This window comes from Leguminivora glycinivorella, chromosome 24 (genome assembly GCF_023078275.1).
Source record: "Leguminivora glycinivorella isolate SPB_JAAS2020 chromosome 24, LegGlyc_1.1, whole genome shotgun sequence".
Classification (NCBI taxonomy): domain Eukaryota; kingdom Metazoa; phylum Arthropoda; class Insecta; order Lepidoptera; family Tortricidae; genus Leguminivora; species Leguminivora glycinivorella.
The window spans coordinates 9,904,749-9,924,207 of NC_062994.1; the positions used below are offsets into that span (position 1 = coordinate 9,904,749).

Below are 19,459 nucleotides of genomic sequence, written 5' to 3' on the forward strand. Positions count from 1 at the left end.
TGGTACCAATATGTATATCAATCACGCCGAAAAAGTACAAAAATAAAAAATGGAAAAAAATGTTTTATTAGGGTACCCCCCCCCCTACATGTAAAGTGGGGGCTGATATTTTTTTTCATTCCAACCCCAACGTGTGATATATTGTTGGATAGGTATTTAAAAATGAATAAGGGTTTACTAAGATCGTTTTTTGATAATATTAATATTTTCGGAAATAATCGCTCCTAAAGGAAAAAAAGTGCGTCCCCCCCCCCTCTAACTTTTGAACCATATGTTCAAAAAATATGAATAAATTCACAAAAGTAGAACTTTATAAAGACTTTCTAGGAAAATTATTTTGAACTTGATAGGTTTAGTAGTTTTTGAGAAAAATACGGAAAACTACGGAACCCTACACTGAGCGTGGCCCGACACGCTCTTGGCCGGTTTTGTCAATTGTTATATGTTTGTTATATTTACCAAGCCATTTTCTTAGAAAAAGCGGCAAATTAAAAGTGTTATAAGCTTAACGTGTCTGCCTGTTTGTGTGTGTGTCTGTCTGTGGCATCGTAGCTCGTTTGAAAGCTGAATTAATTGGAAGTGTTCTTAGCCATGTTTCATGAAAATAGGTCCACTATGTCGCGGTCGGGGTTTTTTTCAAAATTTAAATTTTGTGGTTATACTTTATAGCCGCTCGTAATGAGTATTGTCCCAGAGCTGTAAGAACCTCTTTTTGACACATGACAGTGTCCACAAAATGTAAACTCGCGCAACCTAATGAAATTTTAAATAAAATCCTATAATAATATATAAATAAAATCAAGTACTTAAAAACAATATTTCGCTTACTTTAAACATAATCTAACACCTGTTACATTTTTGAGGATCTTCATTAGTGAGTATTTTACGATATTAATTTATCTCGCATGATTTAATTATTATGTCATTTATTATTTCTTTTTATTTTTAAACTAGTGCTGTGGCAGACTGTCATTTCGATTCAAATGACATTTCAGTAAGTTGATAGAAATCGTATATATGTTTAAGCGCCTCCTTGTACATAGGGCTTCATCGATTCAACCACCAATTCGAAATTAATTGTTAGATGTGGCAAACGATACGTCTTAGCCACATCGCAACATACTTCAAAACAAATGTGTCAAAAATGTGAATTTACAAATGCGGGACGATAGTGACATTAATGACGTTCTTGGACATTCTGGTCACTAATGTATAACTTGATCATACTCGATCCTCTTTGCTAATGATCCAAGTCATTAATACAATCAAAAACCGGCCAAGAGCGTGTCTGGCCACGCTCAGTGAAGGGTTCCGTAGTTTTTCGTATTTTTCTCAAAAACTACTGAACCTATCAAGTTCAAAATAATTTTCCTAGAAAGGTTTTATAAAGTTCTACTTTTGTGATTTTTTTCATATTTTTTAAACATATGGTTCAAAAGTTAGAGGGGGGGGGACGCACTTTTTTTTCCTTTAGGAGCGATTATTTCCGAAAATATTAACATTATCTAAAAACGATCTTAGTAAACCCTTAATCATTTTCAAATACCTATCCAACAATATATCACACGTTAGGGTTGGAATGAAAAAAAATATCAGCCCCCACTTTACATGTAGGGGGGGTACCCTAATAAAACATTTTTTTCCATTTTTTATTTTTGCTTTCTGTTGGCGTGATTGATATACATATTGGTACCAAATTTCAGCTTTCTAGTGCTAACGGTTACTGAGATTATCCGCGGATGGACGGACGGACGGACAGACAGACAGACATGGCGAAACTATAAGGGTTCCTAGTTGACTACGGAACCCTAAAAAGTCATTTAACCTATGGCGCGGCGATATAGACATTTCTTTAGTAAATAAATATAACATAATTAGATTTCTAAATTCGCCGTTTTTTCATAGATTTTTCCAGCTAACAAAACACTCAAAATTCAAAAATCAACCCATTAAGAGTAATTTCATTGATCATGGAGCCACAGTGGATTTGAAACCTAACATTTTTTACAGTAACTAGGCTAGTTTCCTATCACAGATGTCATATATACCATAGATCAAGCAAACGTATCTACTTAGCGTGTCAAATGAACTCAGTGAAATCCACTGAGTTGTCCGTCTTTACTCGCAGCTTGCAGCTTTCGGGCGTCAATTTTTGTAAGTTGAAGTCAACCAAAACATAAAAAATGCCTCGTTACGTCTTTAGAGCCTGAGACATATTTAAAATTACAGGCAAGAATCAACTTCAGTACAAAATTTGACACGCTCGGCCCCTATACAAATATATGAATTTGTTTCTTCTATCTAAATTAAGTTCTGTGTTTCCTATACTTAAAATAAAATATTTTATGCAATAAAACATCACATAATTATAAGAGAAATATGGACAGTAGTTATGTTTGAACATAATTTCTATTTAATAAGTCAAAGAGAAAGATAACATATAAAGTAGAGATGGGTCGAATATTCGGTAAATATTCGGTATTCGGCATATTCGGCAAATTTTTCAATGTTCGTATTCGGCCGAATAGTTCGGTTACAATGCCGAATATTTACCGAATAAACAAAGTAAATAAATAGCGTAAGTTGTTTCGTAATTCATCGGATAATGAGATCCTATTTCAGCATTCTAAGCAACTATCAAAGGGAGTTAAAAATGCGTTAAAATATAAAATACAATAATTTTGTAAAAAAGTAAAAATAACGTATCTTAAGAAACAAAAACCAAAATCTAAATTATAGGAACATTAAAAGCCTTAGTAAAATAAATGTATACCCATTACCAATCATTGAAACGTTTTAACTGTAAACCAGAATTTAAAATATGGCTCAACCGAATATTCGGTCGAATGTTCGGTTCGGTAACTACTGAACCGAATGTTCGGCCGAATATTCGTATTCGGCAAAGTCCGTATTCGGCCCATCTCTAATTATAAAGTAATATTTCATAGTAATATCCATATTAGCAAATCGTTTTGACAGTCCTTAAAAAGAAGCTGATTTGACTAGAGGAAACTAGTCTATTGTCGCAAATTCTGAAATCTAGCTGAGAAAATAATCTTTATTGTAATAACATACGTACTTTATTAAAAGTATTAAAACAAATAATTTAGTACTTGATAATCACTTTTCCTTATTATCCTTTACCATCTATTCATATTGTTAGCAGATTTCATTGTGATTTCATTGAAAATGAGTTACGTCATAATTGCCAGTCATGCCGTGATAAGAGACATGAACATAAAAACAATAAATTGCGGTCATAGAACTAGTGGGTAAAGTAATTTTCTTGTAAACAAGTTAAAACAATAATAATATGATTTACCACCATACTTGATCATTTTTTGCTTTGCAGTTTCCTGCTATAGTGAGGGGAAAAGCCAGTCATGCATACGTGATAAGAGACATGCATCGTGATTGAATCCTTTCACTTGCTCGTTTTTCAATTCCACACTCGGCGTTAAAATACAACTTTGCCCCCTTGTATAACAAATAACTATTTCACCACAATAACTGGTAAAGGCTCTCTTGACTCGATTTTACCTATAAATAATGATTTTGCATCAGAAATATTTAATAAATTGATGGATTTGATTTAATGTTGTCTTCGGTTACCGCGATAGTTACTCATGAAATAAAACTATGGAAAATAATATCGCGTATAATGAATTTACAATTCATCCCGACGTTTCGAACACTTTACAGCATTCGTGGGTCAACGGGTTACTGAAGAAAAATGCAATGTGCAAAAGCTACCCACATACCTGCAAGAAATATTAACGAACCATGACCATAAATTTGATTTAGTTTGATGTCTTACAGTTAGTATTTTATTCGTGTTGGTGTGGCTGTGGTGAAAAACTCGGTACACAGAACACCCACGGGTGTTGGGTGGTCTGTGACTCGGTAGCAAAGTGTGTTTAACCAAATACTATGTAAACTCTACGAGTTAATACGTGCAGCTCGGTGCCAAAGTTGGCAACAGGCACACTAGCGCTCCTAGCGGCATGAGTTGATCAAAATAGTTTAGTTTCATACAGCATAAAATTAAAAAAAATTACAAATTCTTATTTTTTTGTTTTATTCCGTCTAAAAATGTTAAAGTAGATCAAGTAATAGCATTTTCTATTTTAATTTACTCAAATAAAAGTCTGAACAACTACTTTGATCAACTCGAACAGCTAGATGGCGCTAGTAAAATTGTTGCCGCTCAATTGTATGGGAAACGTCAGAAGCTGCACGTATTATAGTATATATTTTGTTTAACCTTCAAGCCTTGAAACCCTCAAGACCAAGTCCACTTCTCGAACCATTTCACCCGTTTGCCTCCTACCTTGTGGGCCAATTTAAAGTGGTCCCCAGTTTTTTTGGATTGGGAAATTTGACAACAACACAACAACAACAACATACAATCACGCCTGTATCCTATGAAGGGGTAGGCAGAGCACATGAAACTACTCAAGTTTCAGTGCCACTCTTGGCAAATATGGGGTCGATAGAAAACGAAAGTGTGACATTGCAGTGACAGGTTGCCAGCCTCTCGCCTACGCCACACTTTAACCCATATCCCACAGTCGCTTTCTACGACACCCACGGGAAGAAAGGGGGTGGTGAAATTCTTAACCCGTCACCACACGGGCGCGAAAAATTGAACCGCGACTTTGGAAATTTGAACCGCGTAAAAAATACCCATGTTAAAAAAAAGTGGGGACAACTTTGATAAAAATGGCCCTTGTCTATCTCCTATAGGTAATTAGGTACCTAATCACATCTCGGACGGACGCTGGCGATCAAATATATGAAAGAGGTGCGTTCCTAGCACACATTCTATGCTCGTGTAGGTGAACGCGTACCATGCTTGATTGAGTGAGATATGACAGGTCGACTGTTCGTATTTTTGACAGGCGGTAATTGTGAGGTAACACTTTCAGCGGGGAGCGGGACTGGCCATACTACTCGTATACGATAGTACTCTTTATTATACCATACCTAAGTACATGGGCTAGCACAGGTGTCTAATTACATATTCTTAGCCATCTAATTCATTAGTCAGTCAATATCGATCAATTTCCGTCTTAGAGCCGAGCCTGTGTTGGGTATTGGTGACCTTACCCTACTTTGAGGTCAATGCACTGACATTATAAGGTTAATTTAGTAAAAACAGTGTACATTTGTGCAATCTACTCGCAGCATAGTTTTTTGTTAATTCAAAGTCTTTACATAAAGCCTGGTGCCGTAGAAGATCATTTCTGCGACGCGAAACGAAAACGAAACGCGAAAGGTAGTCTGGCTCTGTCGAACCAATACGCATGAGCGATAGAGATAGATATCTACGAGCGTTTTTTTTTTTAGATCGCAGAATTGAAATACCTATTATGACTACGCGCCATGTTGCGGAATTTCATTAGAACTATTTTCCCCATACATCAGAACAACAGCGCCCTCTTGACAACAGTCATATACAGGGTGTAAACCTAATACGGGCGAACCTCTTAACGGTGATGAGTATAGGACGTATAAAATGTAATTAGATAACTTTTACTTAAAATTGAAATATTTTTTTTATCCATACAAATTAATTCGGCCCGCAACACTTGTACTATTATATATTCTGTGCCGCAACGTAATGCAAACACACTCCCGTTAAACGCTCGTTGACAGTTGTCATTGATTGTCATCGCAACCACGTTTACAGTACATTGCTGCTGAGATTTTTTTCAAAAATTCATTATGGGGTGAAAATTAAGAGTAAATCAAAAACACCTCTTAATTAATGATAACAATATTGAATTATACGCCTGGTTTCATTTATCGCCCTTATTACGTTTACGCGCTGTATTTCTGATCAGGATTTACCTTGGGATTGCTTGCACGAGAAAATGGCAATAAAATGAATGTAAATTATTGTCAAACTGCATTCATGTTTGGTGCCAGCCAGTAACAATTGACATTGGTCATGAACGTTAATATTTATTGCCAATTTTAATGGTTCTACGCCATTCTGGCGGTTAGTCAAATATTGGGAAAAAGGTGGAAATTTTACGCTAGGAAAATGTTTTATTTTTGTATACCTCGCGTCATTATATGTAACAGTATTAAGTATATTAATTTAAGATAAGTAAGATTAAGATGCCGTTATAGTGCTTAATCTAGGCAAGTAAAGTTTTTTCCCCTCACTACCTCGGAAACACGTGTTTTGTCATTTAATACCAGCGGGTAAAAACGCATTTTATCCGCTAGTGGATAAAGTAATTTGAGCTTGAATAGAGGCAAATTTTCTGCTTTAAAATTGATAAAAGTGGGTTAATCTAGTGATGAAGATGTTTTACCACCTGTGGAACTACTGGAAGCAGTGATAAACGCGTTTTTTGCTTTGTACTTTCCTCGCTATAGTGAGGGGAAAGGTTTTGTGTTACACACGAGTGCAAAGTTGTATTTTACTTCTCGTGTATTGAAAAACTCGCAAGCTCAGGATTCTATTCTCGAACCACTCGCTTCGCTCGTGGTTCAACTATAGAATCTTTTCGCTTGCTCGTTTTTCAATTCCACACTCGGCGTTAAAATACAACTTTACACTCTTGTATAACAAATAACTATTTTGAAGATAGGCAAATAATATATTTTTCTATTGCTGAATAAATTATTTTGATTTTGATTTTGATTTTTCCCCTTACTAGCTTGGAAACACGTGTTTTGTCCTTTAATACCAGCGGGTAAAAACGCATTTTATCCACTAGTGGGTAAAGTAATTTGACCTTGAATAAAGCCAAATTAGCTGCTTTAAAATTGATAAAAGCAGGTGAATCTAGTAATTAAGAAGATTTACCACCTGTGGAACTACTGGAAGCAGTGATAAACGCATTTTTTTGCGTTGTAGTTTCCTCGCTATAGTGAGGGGAAAAGTTTTGTGTTACACTCGGGTGCAAATGTATTTTACTTCTCGTGTGTTAAAAAATTTTTTTTTCTGATGATCACGAAAAGGTGGCTTTTCTATTTTCATTTCGTATAATTTATTAATTATCTTTTTTTGTGACCTAAATGACGTTTATGAATGTTAATGGCAGATGATGTGACAACGCCTTTACTCGTGCGGAATTTAAATCTATAATAGTAGTAGTAGTAGTAGTAATCACTTTATTGTGTACAACAGTTTATATACAATTTGTAGGAATAGAGATACAAAGGCGAGCTTATCCCTATAAGGGATCTCTTCCAGCTAGTGCTATACTTCGTTTCTTTTAAGATTAGAATTAATAAGTGGTCGTAGACCTTCCTTCTTCGATTTCGGCCGATACCACTGATTTCTTGGAACTTATAACTTATAATACTACATATGTACATAAGTTCCAAGAAATCAGTGGTATCGGCCGAAATCGAAGAAGGAAGGTCTACGACCACTGCTTCTTTGTTTACCCGTTTGACAGATAATTCTAATCTTAAAAGAAACGAAGTATAAATTGCCATTACGTATTTGTTGTCATTGGCCGTTTTGTTCAAATGTTTGTAACACTGGTCAAATGTTTGCCGTTATCTGAAGTTCGTTGCCAACTCTTGAAAACGGACTTTGGACTTTTCGTGTATTACGGCCTGGTTCGTAATTTAGTATATGTCAAAAATGCGCTCGAGACACGTTTTTGTCAAAGCGATGTATTTGTTTGAACCACAAAATTAAAATTTTGAAAAAAAAACCCGATCGCGACATAGTGGACCGATTTTCATAAAACATGGCTAAGAATACTCCCGACTAACTCAGCTTTCAAACAAAATAAAACTAAATCGAAATCGGTTCATCCGTTCGGGAGCTACGATGCCACAGACAGACACACACACAGACAGACAGACACACACACAGAGACAGACACGTCAAACTTATAACACCCCGTCGTTTTTGCGTCGGGGGTTAAAAATGACTGTCAAAGTAAAATGTGTAGTCACAGTCCATAGACTGCCATCTCTCGGCGCAAGATTAAAACTTATCAGTGTCAAAACTGAGATTTAAACATCACCAGAGCAAATTTTTGACGAATCTAAAAGTTCGTATCAGTGCGACAGACGAGAAATTTGGGATGTTTGTGTTTATTTTTAATAATTACTGTGAGTACAAAGTTCATTTTTTGTTCGCCGTCAAGTGATTAAAATATTCGCAGTCGCACCAATGACTTTTCTATTTTTGTTGGCACATTGAGTCATAGAAATGGACGAAATATGTTCAATTAAACATGAAATGAAAATCATATTCATATTCATTTATTCCATTGTAAATCATGTTCATTTGTACAGTTTGGTATTACATTTGGTCATGTAGGTACATGATTACTCTGCTAGGGTGTACAATATCGGATTTTAAAATAATATTAGCCTACTTCACATTAATAAACGACAATTCAGGCATAAAATATTTACATCTAAAAAAATAATAATAAAAAATGTCAATCATACCGCACTAAATTTTACAATAAAAATACCAATAATAATCCTACTAATCGTAACTAAATTAATTTGTATTATATAGTCCAACTTTCATCATTAAAAAATTCGTTCATATTAAAATGTCTTTTAGTCTATTTTTAAATAATTTGTTACTAGTTCAGTAAATCAGTGTATATGTTACTAGCGGCCCGCTCTGTACGCACGGGGTGGGGGGGATTATCATAAAAAAAACAGCCAAGAGCGTGTCGGGCCACGCTCAGTGTAGGGTTCCGTAGTTTCCCGTATCTTTTTCAAAAACTGTTCAACCTATCAAGTTCAAAATAAAATTCCTAGAAAGTCTTTCTAAAGTTCTATTTTTTTTTTTTTTTGTAGTTGTCAAATTTTTTATTGAAACTTACATCACATGACAATTATATTATAATAAAATTAAAATTAAAATTAAATTAAACTAAATAAATCTAAAATTAAACTGAAAGTAAATCAGACAGGATAAAACGGTCCCCTGTGGCATAGTACCGAATGAGCGCTGGCAGCATTTCGACCGCCGGATTGTCAAAGCTAATACGCTGAGCGAGGAAGCTGCCCTCTTCGCGTCGCCGGTGGCGTCTCTTAGTCTCTTCGATAAGTCCTTGAAGAGACAAGTTCTATTTTTGTGATTTTTTTTTCATATTTTTTTTAAACTTATGATTCATAAGTTAGATGGGACGCATTTTTTTGAAATATCTTTTAACGGGGTTGTTCTTAATGGACAATTTTTTTCGATAAATCTAGTTAATAACACTAGTATATTTAACTAAAATTCCCAAGTTGAAAGGGGGGCTTTCCATTTTAGCATTTTCGCTACCGTATCCTCTTAATTGACCTTGCGATCGGCGGTTGTATTTGTCACCTACTGTTATATAAACACAGGATGTATACAAACAATGACTGTTTACAAAGCTATTTACTTCGTCTCAAGGTGATCAACTACGTTATCACTTACTTCTAGACTTTATACAACGCTACGTAGTGACGAATTGACGTGATTTTTTAAGCGGAGATAGTTGAAGGGATGGAGAGTGACATAGGCTATACTCCTATTTTTAATTAGCCGGAATTATAGTAAACAAAAGTGTGGCCAGTGCTATAAAAAAATTGCACCATTCGAGGTATCAAGCGGGCCGCTAAACATTATTTTTCAGCAACTTTGGAGACTAGGTGGTAGTGAATTTTAATAGCTAATTAAAACCGTCTTCAAATGCGATGGTGATAATATGGTGGTTATAAATTTAATTATTGGTTTTGTAAGTATCTGATATAACAAAACTTCGTCAATTTTGGACCGATTTTTATATTGACTTGCATGGGATCATAATATAATATAGCAGTCATTGTGTTCGATCGCTTCACGATTTTAAGTATGTAATAAAGTGACCGTTAATAACTAGTTAAAAGTAATTTGATTTTCTCTCGGCCCTTACTATGAGAACCCCTGACTTGAGCTGCACGTGTTACTTTGACAGTGACGGCAGTTTGTTTACGTTTATTCCGTTCAATTCGTAATTGGATTATAGTATTGAAATGTATGGAAATAATCTAAATAAACATGAATAAAACTGGAGATTCTAAGACAGGACAAAAGAATATATTTTCTCTCAGAAAGACATTGACAACATCAACTCACAACCATAAACAATGAGATAGAGGATACATATCAAGTATACAATATGTATTTGCAGGTTTAATTATTTACAAAAACATCCTGTATAACAACCTTGTATTCTCTAAAGGCGGGCTTATCACATTTTAAGTGTCCCAGAGCCTTTTTCCAGCCCACTAGCCTAGAAGATACGAGGCTTGCAACCGATTGAAATTGTCCAAGCGTTTGAAATGCGTAGGCGTTGGTTTAATAGGCAATAAACAATGTTTTCCACTCACGGCTGCCGCCTTTCGGTCAATTTTCTAGAAAGTAGTAGCTTCAATAAATAATGTCCTAGTTCCTTTCAATATTTGACAAAAAAAAATTCGTCCCTGCTATTTATGGTAAATGGCGACATAATTGGCAATGGGCAATTTCATGATGAAATTCTCATCAAGTTGCCATAGGGAACTTGACTGTAACTGTCAAAATAAAATATTTTATACCATGCACTAAATAAAGTATCAGATAATTTAATATGTTATAAGAAAAACATGGACAGAAGTTATTTCTAAATCCAATTTCTATTTAATAAGTCAGGTAGAAATGTGTAAAAAATAAAGCAGCTGAATTGACCGTGACGTCACGCAATTCGATTTCATATAAATTAAATTCCATGTTAGCAAGTCGTTCAAATTGGTTTTGACAGTTCTTAATAAAACCGCCTTCAAAAATAAGCGCGTTACAAAACACAGAGAAACTAAAAAGCAAAAAATAATAAACCTTTGAATTCAGATTCCTTATCGGATTGCAATAATCTAAACATCCAAATTATAAACAAATCAATTATTTTTGTAGTCGGTACCAGACTGCCTTGCTATTTCCTGTTTGCCCCACCCAACCATACGCAGGCTGGCCCCGACTCCAAAAATAATTGATTTGTATATAATTTGGATGTTTAGATTATAAAAAATAATTGATTTGTATATACATTTATACAAATCAATTATTTTTGGAGTCGGGGCCAGCCTGCGTATGGTTGGGTGGGGCAAACAGGAAATAGCAAGGCAGTCTGGTACCGACTACAAAAATAATTGACTTGTTTATAATTTGGATGTTTAGATTATTGCAATCCGATAAGGAATCTGAATTCAAAGGTTTATTATTTTTTGCTTTTTAGTTTCTCCGTGTTTTGTAACGCGCTTATTTTTGAAGGCGGTTTTATTTTTTGTTAAAAAGTTTATTTATTTGTTGATTTTTAGTGGTTCCTATTGATATTATATGTATCAGTCCGAATATATGTACAGTAGTGAAAGAATTATCCTTTAACTCCTAACCATTGAGGAGTTGACCTTCCATCATCAGCTCAGCCACATAAAATGATTACCATCAGGCGTAAATACTGGTGTACCTTTGAAAAATCCACTAAAAACATTACATGTGCCTATAACATTTGAAGGGTTCCCTCGATTTCTCCAAGATCCCATCATCAGTCCTCGACTTGGTGCCAATGGGACCATCTCGGGGTTATACCCGTTCGATTGAAAAAAAAAAAAATTTGGAAATCGGTCCACGACTCTCGGAGATATCGAGTAACATACATACAAAAAAAAACAGTCGAATTGAGAACCTCCTCCTTTTTTTGAAATCGGTTAAAAAGAAGCTGATTTGTCTAGGAGACGAGTAGCCTATTGACAACATTCTCTTTAAGATTAGATTAGGATGTAACGTGTTCTAAACAGTTGACGATCGCTTCATTTGAGATTTGAGTTACACACTGGTGTTTATTTTGAACTCATCAAATGCCATAGCTGTGCAATTAATGTAATTTTTTTGAATATTAATATGTTTTTTTTTTGTTTTTGTTTCAGGTTTAAATGCGTGTGAAAAGAAATCATACATATTCCTTAGGAAGGAGTTACCAGTGAGGTAAATATACAGAGTGTTATACAGGCTGGCCAAATAGAGGCCAAATATTATATTTAACAAGGAATACTTCATATTTTTTATGTTTTATAAAACAAAATTTAATAAATAATGTGTAGACCTCTCTATTTGGCCACCCTGTATATACAATACTTACACATATTTATATTCTATGGCGGGATATTCATGTTACTTTTGAGGGATTGCCATAATTATCTTAAAAACACTAGAGAAAGGTTTTAGAGTGCTGTACCACCTCAAGTTAGAGATGGGTCGAATATTCGGTATTCGGCAAATTCGGCAAGTTTTTCAATGTTCGTATTCGCCCGAACAGTTCGGTTACATTGCCGAATATTTACCGAATAAACAAAGTAAATAAATAGCGTAAGTTGTTTTGTAATTCATTGTTGTTTGACATCCTATTTCAGCATTCTAACTTCTAAGGAACTACCAAAGGGAGTTAGAAATGCGTTAAAATATAAAATAAGATAATTTTGTAAAAAGGTAAAAAAAATAACGTTTCTTAAGAAACGAACACAAAATTTTCTTATGCCCTAACCCTAACCCTAAATTATAGAGGTAGGAACTTTAAGAGCCTTAGTAAGATAAATGACTAAATGTGTACCCATTGCCAATCATTGAAACGTTTTTAATTCTTAAGCCAGGATTTAACATATGGCTCAACCGAATATTCGGCCGAATGTTCGGTTCGGTAACAGCTGAACCGAATGTTCGGCCCTTTATAAGACAAACAAACATTGCCAGTTATTTAAAAATTGTAAAAACTTATTGTTATTAACATTTTCACTATCATTGTTTTCAAATGTTATCGGCATGTTTTGAGTTGTATAAATAGTTTCTTTGTAGATTAAAGTTATCTTATTTACTTGATAACTACATTAACTACTTGTTATTATGTCAATAGAGTTTATTAGTCTTTGTTTTGAAGATTTTGTCAACGAATAATAAGGTTAAAGACACCAACTTAAAATAACTTCAGTACACATACATACACGGTAACGGTACATAAGTACTATTAGACGGAAGCGACGCCAAAGGTGTTTCAGTGCTGATTTCCGCAAATCTTAGCGATGTTTCATGAAAATCGGTCTACTATGTCTCGGTTGGGGTTTTTTTCTAAATTTTAATTTTGTGGTTAGGTTATTGATAACTTAATAGACCGATCCGAGACCGACATAGTCTACCGCAGGACTGAGAAGAGAAGTTTGCGCCCTAAGAACACTCACGGAGTGAGCCGCCCCTGCCAAAAGTCAGAATATCTGTAAAATTTAAATGCTAAGTACTATTTGCAATAAATGGAATGACATTAGATAAGATACCATAAAGTAAGGTCATGTTTCTGAATGATAAAGTTTAAATTATATGATACCATTATATATTGTGTAATGTTCTTATCACACCACGCGATTCATGGTGAATGTTATCTAAGAAAACATATTTATGGCAGTATTTATCGATAATTTTATTCTTTATTTTAACTAACAACAATATAGCAAAAACTTACAAATAAACACTTATACTAAAAATCTTACAAATAAAAACTTATACTACTTACAAATAAATAACCACAAAATTAAAATTTTCAAATAACCCCCGACCGCGACATAGTCGACCGATTTTCATGAAATATGGCTAAGAACAGTAAGAACACTCTACTCCACAATGTCGTGGTCGGGGGTTTTTTCAAAACTTTAATTTTGTGGTTAGGTTATTTTAATAACTCGATAACCATACGAGTTAAGACGCTCGTTTCTTAGAGAAATTAATTGTATTTGATCTATAGAATCTTCTCTTAAAGTTAACGGAATTCAATAAAAACTGTACAACTAAAGCGAAAACAAAGCGAAAGTGTTATCGGGCCTTGGTATTTGAAATGGAGTAGGTATATCTACAAAGGTCTAAAAAACTAATGGCTCTTTGAGCTGTAGACCTTAGCGATATACTTATAAAACGCAAAAGTGTAAAACACTTCGTTTTTCAAATCATTAGGAGATAAGTGACGATGGTCTTATGAAAAAAGAGTGGAAGGGTCAGTTGGAAGTGGAAGACCTAGGCGAACTTTTTTTTTTCATAATTCATAATTCATTTATTGTCTGTAGAACATGGGTAAATACAATGATGGAGCATAACAATAAATACATAGAATCACCATGGTCTTGCCAATAGGCGTACAAAGGCATGCACATTTACATTTTTAGCTACATACTACGATTTTTACATCTTACATACTCATACATATATTTAGTTAAAATGTGTCACTGAGGTACTCTTGAATGGAGTAATAGGCTTTTTCTGATAAAAAGTTATACAAGTTTTTCTTAAAATGCTGTACTTTGTTACAATGTAAGATGGATTTTGGAAGTTTATTATATAATTTGGGTGCCATACCAAATACACTTTTCGAAAGTAAAGCAGTTTTGAATGGTTTCACATATATTTTCTTGTTCAAATCGGGGAAATATTGCAAAAAGGCCAGGTCAGAAGTACTCGAAACCGAAGAGCGTGTATGAGAAACGTTGTGAAAGTGTGTGGAGCGAAAGTGATTTGTCAGGATCGTAGTAAATGGAAATCCGTGATCTCCGCCTACCCCTCTGGGAAACAGGCGTGATTGTATGTATGTATGTATGTCTTACGCCTTTCATGGCATTTTCTGTATAAGTGTTTGTTACATTACATATCATCACTACTTTGAAAAAACCTCGTATCTCACACTGCTCCTCAAAGTTAAAACGCAGTAAGTCTATCTGCATTGCATACATACTTATTACATTTTTCTTTTCATTGACAGAAGAAGATACAATTTTTTTTCAAAGTAGTGACGATATGTATACCGTTGTCCGAGTAACAGACACAAACCCTCTTGAACTTAACGTTAAAGTTGTGCCTGCTCGTTCACTGAAAAGATCGCTCCCAACTAGTACGATCTCCGAAGTGTACTAGTTCGTTCTTTTAGGACATTTAGGACAGTAGTACACCGAGAGAGCGAGAGACAACTTGTGCATATGGCGTACAGTAACGCTCGCTCGTACTAGCCGAGAGCTGATCGGCCGTTTTCGCGCGCTCTCGGTCCGAGTCAGTCGGTTTTAGTTCGGTTGCGGTCGTATCACACGGATCGCTTTGCTGTCATTGTCACTCCTCGGCTCTTTGCTCCTTTCGCTCCTATTCTATTACGCGTGTGTGAGTGTACTAAATGTCCTAGAGAGCGGAATCATTTGGAAGTCGTTCGGTCTAGTACAGTGCAGGGAATCGAGTCTTTTGTACTATTAGTACATGTCCTACACAAGCCTACTTAACGTGGGACGCAGTAATCTGTGTATAAGAATAATGTCCAAATGTCAATTATAACAATGTCCTATAATATTTGTTTATTGTCGTGACAGACTGACATGTTACTTGATCTATGCCATTGGACATCTAAGTTTACGACTATTATCCGTCACAAAAGTTAATAAGAATGATTGATCATTATCATTAGGATTCTAACAATAGACCATCATCACCATTATAGACTTGATAATAATTGCTAACTCAATGTAGTTATTCTTAATGAATATACCCTCCTGGCAGTGTTGGGCAAAACGTAATTGAATTACAAATTATGAATTGCAATTACGAAATGTAATTTCAATTATGAATTGAAATTACACAATTGTAATTTCTAATTGAATTACAATTTTCACTAATTTATAAAATGTAATTCGCAATTCAATTCCAAATTACATTTTGTAATATTAATTGGTAATGCATCACTTTATGAAATTACAAAGTACATTCACCTAAGAAAAAAAACATCAGCATTGTTCTAATATGACTTGCTACTATAAAATTTATGTTTATTTCTATATTATTTGATTTTGGTGTTGATTTTTAATTAAATTTTCACTTTGATTTTGGTTTATTTTTATTTTACCTTAGTATTTTCATTCAATCACTCGCTTTATTAATACGGGGAAATTAGCTAAAATTACGGCGTAATTAATGGAAGTTTTTTTTTGGAATATGTACGTCATAGACCGAAGTTATTTTTGATCAACCTCCCCACCCCTCCACCCTCTGCTTCACCCCTCTACCCTCCTTTAAAGAGCCGAAAATGCGGGTTTTCTCGATTTCTGACAAAACTGTTGAAGATACAGAAAAAGCGCGTAGGAACGAAGTAATCCTTAATAAATTTACTACAAATCTTTCATTGACATTTTAGTTCTAGCACTTCGTCGTTTTCGCGTGATTTCCAGGAGCAACGTACTATTATCTTTTATTCACACGGGAGGGACTATCTTTTGTTCGTTTCTATGGACGTTAGGCACTGGTCCCACCGCGAGCTGGTAAGCTATGAGCTATCGGCTATAAAAACGAACAAAAGATAAGCACTCCCGCTCCCGTGCAAATAAAAGAGACACGGCGATATTGATAGCTCACCGCTGGGCGAGTAGCTATAAATATCGGCGTGTCTCTTTTATTTACACGGGAGTGATTGTCTTTTGTTCGTTTTTATAGCCGATAGCTCATAGTTTACTCGCTTCTGGTGCGACCAGTGCCTAAATTATGAATGATTGTTTACTTCGTCCGTCACACGTTGCAACCTACTTAATTATTCATGAAGTATTATGGGGCCAGGCGGGTGAAAAATGCATTGAAACTCATACAATCAGATATTACGAATTGTTTTTTGACTTTTAAGTAAACTTAGGTCAATCGTAATATAGAACGCCAAATATAATCAGTGGATTGTGAATATTGTGATAATGACAACATAAGTAGCTCTCCTGTTGCTTATGTCCGTGGGCTATCATTGCGCTCCGCTAACGCTACGCTCTCAAAACGCACATGTGGGGTGAGATTCACGGATAAAACTTACTATCACCTGTGCATGTCAATTTGATTGACTGTTAAACCACAGTATAATAAAGAGTACTATCATACTGTATGACCACTCCGGCTCTCCGCTGAAAGTGCCGCCCACCCCCTCTCGGTTAGCTCACGGTTACCGCCTGTCAAAAACGCAAACAGTCGACCTATCATATCTCACTCATACAAGCATAGTACTCGTTCACCTACACGAGCTTAGAATGTGTGCTAGGAACGCGCCTCTTTCATATATTAGCTTTTGCCCGCGGCTTCGCTCGCGTTAGAAAGAGACAAAAAGTAGCCTATGTCACTCTCCATACCTTCAATTATCTCCACTTAAAAAATCACGTCAATTCGTCGCTCTGTTTTGCCGTGAAAGACGGACAAGCAAACAGGCACACACACTTTCCCATTTATAATATTAATGTGGAAGTGTGCATTACCAGCGTCCGAGATGTTAAACTAAGCAATTTGTAATGTATACCATAAATCTCTTTCCAGACTGGCGAACATAATGAAAGAGATAGCGCTACTACCCGAGAACCTGCTTCGGATGCCGTCGGTGGGTCTCGTGAACCAGTGGTATGAGCGCTCCTTCGCGGAGATCATTTGGTTTGAGAAGATGGATCCAGAGCAGAAAGTCCTAAGCGAGTGAGTATTTTACACTAGCTTCCAAACAAACTTCCACCCCCTATTTTAGGGAAGTGGGGGGTGAGAAAGAGACCAAAAGTAGCCTATGCCACTCTCCATCCCTTCAACTATCTCCACTTATTTTTATGAAACATGGCTGAGAACACTCCCGACTAACTGTTCTGAAAGCTGTTCAGACAGAAAAAACTAAATCTAAATCGGTTCATCCGTTCGGGAGATACGATGCCACAGACATACACACACACACACAGACAGACAAACAGACAGACAGACACGTCAAACTTATAACACCCCGTCGTTTTTGCGTCGGGGGTTAAAAATTTTGTTCTCAACTCAAACCTAAATTTTTATATTAAAGGAAAAATTGGAAAAATTTACGCATCCGGCGGGACTTGAACCCGCATCCTTTTTGCAATCCGTGCAATGCTCTTAACCAATTGAGCTACGGAAGTCGCGCCGGACATCGCAAATCTTTCCATGCCTTTCCTTATGTACACACGTCTTGGGTTCAAGTCTCGCCGGAAGCGTACATTTTTTCCAATTTTTCCTTTAATATAAAAATGTTTAGAATCGTTAGCAGACGTTTCTGCTTGTTAAAAATCAAACCTGAATTCTCAAATTTTTTCTCCTTTTTAGATTCTGCGAGCGACTAGTCCACATCCGAAACCGGCATGCGGACGTAGTCCAAACCATGGCCCAGGGCGTTTTGGAACTGAAGGAGTCACACGAAGTTGACTGCGGGGTCGAACATTCCATACAATACTTTCTGGATAGATTCTATATGAGCCGCATCTCTATAAGAATGCTGATTAATCAACACAGTAAGTACATCAGATAACATTTCTCTTTCTAACAGTATCTCTTTCTCTATTTAGCTCCTTCAGACTATTGCCTAAGGAGTTTTAGAGCTGATGGAGATGGGTACGCTCTTTTCTTGAAGATTTGAAGGTCGTATCGGTCCGGAAATACCGCCGGCGTCAATTCATTCCACAGTTTAGCTGTGCGGGGCAGGAAGTTTCTGGAGAAACGCACAGTTGAGGACTGCCAGCCATCTAAATGATGGCGATGGAAATGTTGTCGCGTAGGGCGATGGCGGAAAGAGGCGGTAGGGATTAACATTTCAAACATTTCTCTTCAGCAATCCTCTTCGGCGAGCAACCCGTCGGCGCTAAGCAAGCATCCGTCAACGGCATGGGCAACGGCGGCCGGCATATCGGGTGCATCGACCCGGCGTGCGACGTGGCGGGCGTCGTGCGGGACGCGTACGAGAACGCGCGGTTCCTGTGCGACAGATATTATCTGGCGTCGCCGGAGCTGGTGCTTCTACAGTCTGGAGGTAAATATAAAAATAAAAGATACAATATAACATTTCGCCATATTTAAAGAAAAAAAAAACATTTCGGTCTAGCAAATTGTATCTAACCTACACTAAAACTGAGACGAATAGGGCTGGCTCGGTTAAAAGCAGACATTTTGCTCGATTGTACGAAAAAAAAATCTAGCAAATTTTATTGACTAAACTGACAATTCACGTTCTGAAAAAAAAAAAAAACAAGTTTTGTACATATAATGTACACAAACTGTGAGACGCTTTGCGCTCTATTAATCATGATTTTTTATTGCAGTCCCAAGCGAGCGGCCACTGCCCGTTATCTACGTGCCGTCCCACCTGTACCACATGCTTTTCGAGCTGTTCAAGAACGCCATGCGAGCGACGATGGAGAGCCACGAGAGCTGCCCGCCGCCTATTACTGTCAATATTGTGCCCGGGAAAGAGGATGTGTCTGTCAAGGTTAGTACATTCGCCATTGCTGTCAGAATTTTCCTTTCGATTAGATGCCGTGAGCGGCTCATCGGAGGCAGACGTGTCGCCGGTCGCTCCGCGTTGACAATTAAATTTGACAAATATTTTGACAGAAAATCGTGTACGTACACGAAAAACCATACCAGTGTAAAACTGTGCTCAAAATA

General features: G+C 36.2%; 1 protein-coding gene across 1 annotated transcript in view; it reads left to right on the plus strand.

Annotated features, from left to right (window-relative positions):
• The window catches only part of LOC125238717 (pyruvate dehydrogenase (acetyl-transferring) kinase, mitochondrial), a 70,283-nt gene that overhangs the window by 36,843 nt on the left and 13,981 nt on the right, over window positions 1-19,459 (plus strand). The window contains 5 exon segments of the mRNA XM_048146129.1: window positions 11,917-11,974; window positions 17,339-17,488; window positions 18,125-18,309; window positions 18,627-18,824; window positions 19,114-19,280. Of these exon segments, the coding sequence (XP_048002086.1) occupies window positions 11,917-11,974; window positions 17,339-17,488; window positions 18,125-18,309; window positions 18,627-18,824; window positions 19,114-19,280 (758 nt within the window).